Source organism: Micromys minutus (assembly GCF_963924665.1).
Source record: "Micromys minutus genome assembly, chromosome: 21".
NCBI lineage: Eukaryota > Metazoa > Chordata > Mammalia > Rodentia > Muridae > Micromys > Micromys minutus.
In genome coordinates, this window is record NC_137956.1 from 1847915 (window position 1) to 1857031 (window position 9117).

General features: G+C 48.7%; 1 protein-coding gene across 1 annotated transcript; it reads left to right on the plus strand.

The window, feature by feature from the left end:
* Positions 1-992: 992 nt before the first annotated feature.
* On the plus strand, positions 993-2012 carry LOC308433948 (C2 calcium-dependent domain-containing protein 4A-like; the record flags this gene model as incomplete). Its single annotated transcript, XM_080934104.1, has 1 exon — positions 993-2012. The coding sequence occupies one exon, from the start codon at positions 993-995 to the stop codon at positions 2010-2012; it is 1020 nt and encodes a 339-aa protein (XP_080790230.1).
* Positions 2013-9117: the final 7105 nt, after the last annotated feature.

Below are 9117 nucleotides of genomic sequence, written 5' to 3' on the forward strand. Positions count from 1 at the left end.
CCCCCCCCCATTACAATTATTCAGACGATTTTGTACTTTATTCATCCAAGTCACTGTTGCTTAGGGCATCTGGTATCTCAGACCATGGCGATATCAAAGACAGTCCAGCAGAGGGAGACAGAGGCTAAATAAACATAGATCTGGGACTTAGGATCTACGGTTTTTTTAATTAAGGCGACGTAGAACTACCTCAACCTTTTAGTCCAGTGTCGAATACCAGTCGTCTGAATATATTAAACGAAGGCTGACCAATGTGTTTTCAGTCTCACAAACTGTCTACATATAACCCCATCCTAAACGGACATGCCAAGTTTAGTCTGTGCTTGGAAACAGGTAAGCATCCTGACAAAATAGAAGGCAGTGGGACGTCTGAGTCAAGTGCCGAGTGGGAGGATCGGATTTATTTAGTCGCAAATTCAACTGTATGTTTCCTCATCCTTCCTCGCCTTCTATGAGAGGCCATAAATACTTTGAACTACCAAATTCTCTTTCCCAGGGGTGACAGGATGACCTTCACGAATCTGCAGCACTTCCTAGGCCTGTAAGTGGCGCTACAGCTCCTGTGACATCTACACAGCTGGGGCCTTAGTGGGAAAGGACAGCTGAAAGGCGGGCTCTGTCTGTTACCTCTTGGGATTGGCCTCTTGGCACCTGGGCGTGACTCCCGCTAAGGTATAAGGCAGGAGCACCTGTCACAGCCTCAGTGCTGAAGGTGGAGCCCTAGCTGTGAGTTAGATATCACTTGCTTTGCTCCTGCAGCCGGACCCAGCGAGACTGAACAAAAGGTCTGATTTCTATATATTCATACACATAGTTTTGGTTAGCGTGAGGATGCTCCAAAGGTTGGTTCGCTGACGCTGAGCCCTAGATGTGTGGGTAATTTCTGAGGATCTAGAAAGTGATCCATTGGATTCCAGGAGCCCAAATTTAATAGTTTTTCTCTGTGTTGCAGGTACTCTTGTATCCGCCGCGTTCAGGCACAAGCTAGAAGGATGAGGCTTCTCGGTCGACTGCGCTCCTCCACTCCTGAGCCTGCCTTCTCCAACGTGCTCACCCCGGGCCGCATCCCAGAGTTCTGCATCCCACCGCGGCTGCCGGTCCCCGGCGCTCCCGAATCACCGCTCCCGGCCGCCGCACTGCCTTGGCGCTGCGCTGCCGAACCGGACCTCTGGCCCAGCCCTGACGACCGCGGGGACGGTGACGACGACGGAGCGGGCCGCACCGACTGGGACCCGCGCTCTCAGGCTGCGCTCTCGCTGCCGCACCTGCCCCGCGCGCGCACCGTTTACGGCTTCTGCGCGCTGCTCGAGAGCCCGCACACGCGCCGGAAAGAGTCGCTCTTCCTCGGCCACCCAGGTGCCCCCCGGCCCGGACTTCGCCAACGTGCGCACACCTACGCGAGCCCACGCCGAGCCTCGGACTCTGAGCTCGCCGCCCCGCGCGATCTGGACACAGACCCACCAACCGCGCCGGTACCCCGTGTGCGCCGCCTTCTGCGCGCCCCCGATTGTCTGCTGAGCCGCGCGCTGCGGGTCCCTCGGGGTCGGGCCAGCGCGCGCCCGGCGTCCCGCGGCAACAAGCACGAGCGCGCCGCCTCCTGCGCGCCCCCGCACCCCACCCGCCCGGAGCCCGAGCGCCTGCGAGCCGAGGCCGACGTGGCTCTGGGCCGCGGGGGTTGCACCCTGCGCCTGGCGGCCGAGTACTGTCCGCGCAGCGCCTGCCTCCGCCTCCGCCTGCTGCGCGCTCAGGGCCCGGCCGCCGCGCTCGAGCCCCGCGCCCTGGGCTGTCGCCTCAGCCTGGTGCTGCGGCCGTCGGGCCAGCAGCGCGCCAGCGTAGTCCGCCGCAGCCGCAAGGCCGCCCTGGACCAGGACTGCTGCTTCGACGGGCTCCCGGAGGAGCAGCTCCGCCGCCTGGCCGTGCGCATCAAGGCCGAGAGCAAGGGCCGCGGGCTGGAGCGCGGGCGACCGCTGGGCCAGGGCGAGCTGCTGCTGGGCTCGCTGCTACTGCTCTGAGCGCGGCTTCCCTGGCGCCCTGGACACCTAGGGTCGCTTGGCCTTGAGATGCACAGAGACTCTTGGCCCTCGGACACTCAAGCCTTCTTGGACTCTGACAATAACTTGGCCCTGGGTCACACACAGCCTTTTTGGCTTTCCCCTCTGTACAAAATAAAAGTTATTTATTTTTCTATTTATGATTTTGCGGTTTTGATGATTTTCCACTTTTCTGGTTGCTTTTTGGTAGCAAAAGAAAAAGCAGTGGCTCACCTCACTCTATTTACAGTATCTACTCCTCTTCCAGACCATTGTAATAGTAAAAAGGGGGGCGGGGGGAGAACGGGTTCACCATGGAGTGGAAGAGTAAGAACCGAAGCACACCCACAGGCTTGCTTTTCCGGTCTTCCCGTTTTAAGTGAACATGCGTCTTAAAAATAACACTTCATTCATTCACTGGTGAAGTACTTGCCATGCCGTCAGGATGTACTGAATTCTGTCCCTTTAACCTGTCTTTCAAAAAGCTGAACCTGGCCGGTACTCAATTGTAAGCGCAGTGCTGGAGAGGTGGAGACAGGCAGCTACATCGCTGGTGTTTGCTGTCCCTACAATCTAGTCCCCCTGGTAGTCTCTAGATCAATGGGAGATCTGTCTCAAAGAACTAGGTGAATGACAACTGAGGAACGACATTGGAGGTTGTAACTTGACCTGTGAGGGCAATTGTGCACATAGGATTGTTTTCAAAATCATTCCAGACATTAAGATCCATTGCGATGTTCACAGAGGCGGATAGTTTCCACTCTGTTCTATGCACATAGAATGCACATAGAACCCACTTCTGGTACAATGATATTGCTGAGGAGAAAACCCTCTCTGAGAAGAAATAGGGCCCCTTTGAAAGTGAATTCTTAATGCATTGTGGGAGTAAAGGCAAAGGGAGGAAGCAGAAGCTCAAGGTGATGGTGGGGTGGGCATTGCTCTTCCTGGAAGAATCTCTGTTCCCTCCCATCTGGCTTTGCTTCTCCTACACAGTGATCATTACAGCAGTATTTCCTAGACGAGTTAAAACCATTGTTTTCTAAGAGGTTTTATTAATATTTTCTCTGTTTACTCTTTTTATTTTACATGCATTGTTGTTTTGTCTGCACAGATGTCTATGTAAGGGTGTCGAATGGATCTAGGAGTTACAGACAGCTGTGTGCTGCTGCATGGGTGCTGGGAATTGAACCCAGGCCCTCAGAAAGAGCAGTCTGCTCTTAACTGCTGAGTCATCTCTCTAGGTTCTTTTTGTTGTTGTTGGGTGTTTTTTTTTTTTTTTTTTTTTTTTTGTTATTTTTTAAATAGGTCTATTTTATTGTCTTTAAAAATTATGTATAGGTGTCTGTATCTGTGGACCCATGCACTAGAGGGCAGATAGCAGAAGGCCAGACGTATCTGATGCCCCGGAGCTGGAGATACAGGAGGTTGTGAGCCATCTGACATGAGCTCTAGGAACTGAACTTAGGTCCCAATCAGAGCAGCAAATGCTCTTAACACCTGAGTTGTCGCCCCAGCCCAGAAAGAACTTCTTAATATCCAGAGTATCAACACAAATCCTGTATTTTAAATACAATTTAAAAGTGGACAAATCAATACAACTTAAAGCTGAGAACTCATTACATAGACATTTCCACAGAGCCATATAGCTAGTACACAAAGATGCCCTTAGACATGAACCAAGGTGTCTCGACTTCTCTAGATAATTGGCCTACTCTGTGCTGTTTCACAAGTCATTTGAGCCTTTTCTCTGCAGTAAATGTCATGCGCAGAGGGTAGAGCCATGAACAATATAGACAAGTGGGTAGCTAAATAAATAAATATAAAAAAAAACACACAACTTAAAAGGAAAAAAAGAAAAGAGGAAAAGGAATGCAAAAAGTGTTGTGGCCAGATTGTAAAAACTCCAAAGAGACCACCAGGAATCACAACTCCGATGTGAGCACATGAGGGTCTTTATTCAGGCTTGAGCTTGGGCCACAACCTTCCTGGGAGAACAGGAGAGTGAACCCCAGGTCTAAGTAAAGGGGTTTATAAAGGAAAAACCACAAGCAGGGTTTCCAAGCCTTGCCATTGCATGAGAGGGTAAAGGAATGTTAGTCTTTAGGCTAATTGGTTTACAGCACCTGGTTAAACCACAAGGCAGGCTATACATCAGAAAGGAGCACCTTGACCGGGAAAGACCTACGTTCTCTTAGCCCACTCTGTGATCATCAGCCAGCTGCAGCCCCTGTGTCTATTTTGCAACTGCCGGGGACATTCTGTGGTTATTCTCAGACCTCAAGGGAGGGGCCAGGCCTCTCTAAGGGCAAGTTAACTTCGAATGGAGGCTTAAGAACAAAATGGAGTTTATTCTGCTATCTCAGTCCCTTCAATAGATTACAGACTATCAAAAACAAAGCAAAACGCTAAAGAAGGTGATGGGTCTGGAAATCAGCAAATGCTCTCAGAGGTGAAGTAGCCAGGAAGATTTCTGTCCCTGAGAAGGAAATAAATTCCAGAAAGGAACTAGATTCAGCATAGCTGAGTAACTCCGTACTGTAATATTATAATGCCTCAGCAGACTGTACTCATAGCTCCAAGCCAAAAACTCTTCGTTTCCTCCCAACATCATCTCTTCTAGACCTAATCTTAATAAATGGCACAATCACGCTTTCTTCTTTGTATATCTCTCTGTGTGTACGTGTGTGGGGGTGCATGTGCACCTGTGTGTGTGTTCATATGTGTGAGGACAGGTGTGCACTTGCCATGTTAACCTTAGATGCCAGTCACCACCGTGTATCTGATCTGGGACAGTCTTGTTTGCTTCTGTACACTCTGGGCCAGGTGCCCTGCAAGCTTGCAGGGATTTCCCTGCCGCCGTGTCCCATCTCAAATCAGAAGCACTGACGTTACAGACGGTTGAGATCAAGCAATATGTAGCAAGGTCCTATCTCCCCCGGGGAGGCCCTGAGAGGCCATAGTGTGCTGATGTGAAGGAGCAGCTTTAATTGCAATGGAGACCCCAGTATACTGGAGATACCTTAACAACGAGACATCCACAGAGGGAGGCTTTATGCAGAGAATGGGGTGTGTCCAAGAGAGGGCCTATATGTGCTGCATGTGAAGCGGCAAGTGTGCAGAGATGAAGGGGTGGAGCCACCCAAGCCACTTTAGAGCTCAGAAGGTGCTGTCATAAGCCCCAGATACCTGACATGGAACCTGGGACTCTTCTTGCCCTGCTGGGTTTCCGCCATGTTGGCCTGACCTATCCTTCCTGCACCTCTCTTTCTACCGTTTGACAGTACTACAGGCTCTGACCCATTGCAACTTGGAGATATGTGATTAAAATGAGATTATTTATGACATTTACATTTTTTAAATTTTTGTACAAACACATGGGTAAGTGTGTGTGTGGGTGTGTGTACAGGCACACACATGTCACAGAATGGGTGTGGAAATCAGAGGACAACTTGTCTGCTTTCTCCTTCCACGATGTGGGTTCCATGGGTCCTAGGGTTTAGGTCACCAGGCAGTAGGTGCTTTACTCATTGGGCCTTCTCTTTGATCGCTGGAATTTTTTTTTTCTTTTGTATTTTAGGGGCTCACAGTTAAAAGATTACTTGAATCTCAGAAGTGATTTTTTAAAATAGTATTGGAACAGTTGAAGACAATGGAGACTCTTAAAGTTGGACTGAATGAATTTGCAGTACGAGAGAGCTATGAGCCTATGGAGGGAAGGTATAGAAAGTTATGGCTTGAAAGCAATATGGATGTCAAATTGACAAGGGGTAAATTAGTTAGTAATTAATTAACTAGGTTTTTGTTTTGAGAAAGTGTTGCTCTGTGTAGCCCTGGCTGTCCTGGAAGTCACTCTGTGGACCTGATTGGCCTAACCTCCGAGATCTGCCTGCCTCTGCCTCCCAAATGGGACTAAAAGCATGTGCCACCACCACCTGGCAAAGTGTAGGCTTATGTTAGTTAATGTTGATTGTCAAATTGACAGAATCTAGAATCACTCCGGAGACAAAACTCTAGATAAATCTGTAAAGAAGTTTCTGGATTACATTGACGTGAAAAGACCCAGCTTGCCTATGGGGAAACATTGTTTCATGAGCTACGCTCAGACTCCCTAAGTCAACACAAGCAACAAAGCAAGCTGAACACTAGTATCCTCTGCTTCCTGGATGCGGATACAATGTGATCAGTGCCTTCCATTCCTGCCAGGTGCCTTCTCCATCGTGGACTGTATGGTTAAGCTGTGAGCCCACTTCCCTTCCTCTAGTTGTTGCAAGGAGAGTAGAGAGCAGCAGAGAAATCACCTTTTCATTTCCTGCCAGTGAGTTTAATTTTGCAGACTAGCTTTATGCACATCTGCGATTCTAACCTTAAGTCTGTACAAAGGGCAGCCCGCTGGGAACCTGTCTGGATGACTGCACTAAATGACATAAAAACACAAAAGAATCGCATCTTTCCACTCTACTGGCAGCACAGTCCAGTCTCCATCTGCCATGTTCTAAGCAGAACAATCAGCTGATGTGTGCTTCTGGAATCCAACCATCAGCATGAAGAGTTTGTGGTCCTTAATAAACAGCCTTGGTCTGATACCGTATCTTCATCAACTAGATACTAGCAGAGGGAATCTCCTTTTTTAGTTTGCAAAGACAGAGTAGGATTTATTTTGTTGATTTGTAACAGTTTCTGGTTTCAAAAATAAATTAGCAATGTCTTTTACTTCTGTCAGGACATGGAGCCTGTATTTGTCAGAACTATCCAGGGAGAAGCCTGAATCTTCTTCCTCCCCTACCTATAGAGCCCCTCACCTTCCCTTTACCCAATCGGCCCAAGCTTCATTCACTACCATCACCATCTCTTATTTCATTTGTGTGTGTATCCGTTTGTCTGTCAATCTGTCTGTCCGTGTGCACATATTGATGTATGTATACACAGACACACAGGTATGCATGTGCTTGCGGAGGCCGGGGAATGGCTGGTGTCATTCTCAGTAGTCTCCATCTTATCTCATTTCTATTTCTGGATTGGCCAGGATCACAGGACATTTGCTAAACAGCACAAAGACCTTCTGTGTGCCCTTCTACCTGATGTTCCAAACAGTGACCCTTTCTTCCCACGTCTGTTCCTCTCGTCGCCTTCTTCTATAACCAATCTAGCTGTTAAAAAGAACTTGAATCAAACAATCTACTGACTCCCCTGGATACAGGAACTGAGATGCACTCTGGCCCATTCCAACTCCTTCATGTGTGAGGTCTGGGGTGTCAGCTGCCGGCTGGGACTGGGGCAGGTCAGTAGTGGAAGGAGAGTACAGTGGTAGAGGAGAGAGGATATTAAATAAAGAACTTGGCCCATCTCACTGTTTTCTCAGAGATCTTGAAATAGTAAAAGTCTGTTGAGGTCAAAGGGAAAAGAGTTTACTCTAGTGGGCATGACCTAATGCTGCTTGTATTCTAATGTTAATTTGGGTCTCCCCAAAATGGTTTACAGGAGAAAATCCACAAGTAAGACATTGGTAAGTAAAGATGCCTGCAGCCAATGGCTGAGCAGAGGAGACAGAGGAGGGACTTTAGGATTGTCAGGCTTGGCAGCAGGAGGAGACAGGAGAAGGGAGGCCTGCCATGCTGGGAGAGGGTGAGGAGAGGAGGGTGAAATGCCCAAGGAAAGTACAGAGCAAAGAGTCACGGCAGCCACATGAAGGAGCCAGGAGAGCGTGGCCCAGAGGACAGCCCTGTTGGGCAGCCAAGATCGAATATAAAGTTTAGTAAGTAATAACTTGGGATTATGGGCAGGAGGTGGATTAACCTCGTGGGCTTTAATCAGCTACTGTGCTGCTTGAGGCATATTAAAATATAAAGGCTATGTGTGTTTTATTCGGGGACATAGACCACTGGGGTGGGTAATGAACCTGACGTCAGCATTACGATACTAATTAATTATTAATTAATTCAGCAGGTTGCTCTGAGGTATGAGTGCTATAACAAGGAATCAAATCTAGCTCCCTGTATTTCAAAATAGGTAAAAGTTAGTGTCTGGCGTTGTTTGTTTTCTAACCCGCGCATGCTCAGGAAGAGGTGTCCGATGGCTGATGACAGGACTGAGGGAGGCTGCCTTCAAGAGTTCTAGGCTTTGTGTTTCTATCGCCTTGTTTGGGTCATGGTCACAGTGATACTTCAGTTCCAGTGAAGGGAAATCTAGAAAGGATGAGGATGAGGCAAGAGAAAGCAGGGAGTCTGCAGAAGGCCCGGAGGGTTTCCTCGGAGTCTGCAACTGTGCAGGGCTGTGCTTGTGTCTGTATGACAGTCACTGTCTGCCTCCTCCTTTTTTTAAAAGGGAGAAACTTTTTAGGACAGATGCCAGAGAGGATAATGGCAGGCTAGGAGGATGGCTCAATTCAAGCATAAGGACCTGAGTTCAGATTCCCAGAACCCATTCGGGAAGGTAGTGTGCTGACATGTGTCTGTAATTCCAACACCAGGGAGGTGGGGGCAGGGGGATCTCTAGAACTCACTTGCCAATGAGACTAGCTGAATTGACGAGCCAATATGAGAATTAAACACATACAAATGACATTGACAACTGGCACTTACACAGGCATGAAATGCACACACACACACACACACACACACACACACACACACACACACGGAGGGGTGTGGCTTTGGGGACATGATTCTATGTAGCCTTCATGAAACCTGCAATCCTATGAGGAAAAGAACCAGTGTCCAAAGGCCCAGAGAAGCCGAACAATGACTTCAGAGGCTGACGCAAACACAGCGGCAATTAGATCTGACATTCAGGGCTCTTCATCCCCCAACCCCACCCACTCTCCTGCCTTCCTTGTCTACTTTGTTCCAGGTAATTCCCTGAGATCCTTTTCCCAGAGGTGAACTCAGCTTGAGGAACACGTTTTATGGCATATTTTATGAGCACTATGAGGAAGGGTGACATAGGTGGTGAATTTGATTTTCATGGGGCAGGGATCCAGGAACCTGAACCAGCACATGGATTGGACTAAGTACGTGGGTCCTTTGCATATGCTTTGCTTTGAAAACCACGGACAAGGTTCAGGATCTGTGGGAAAGGCTTCAGTCTCGTA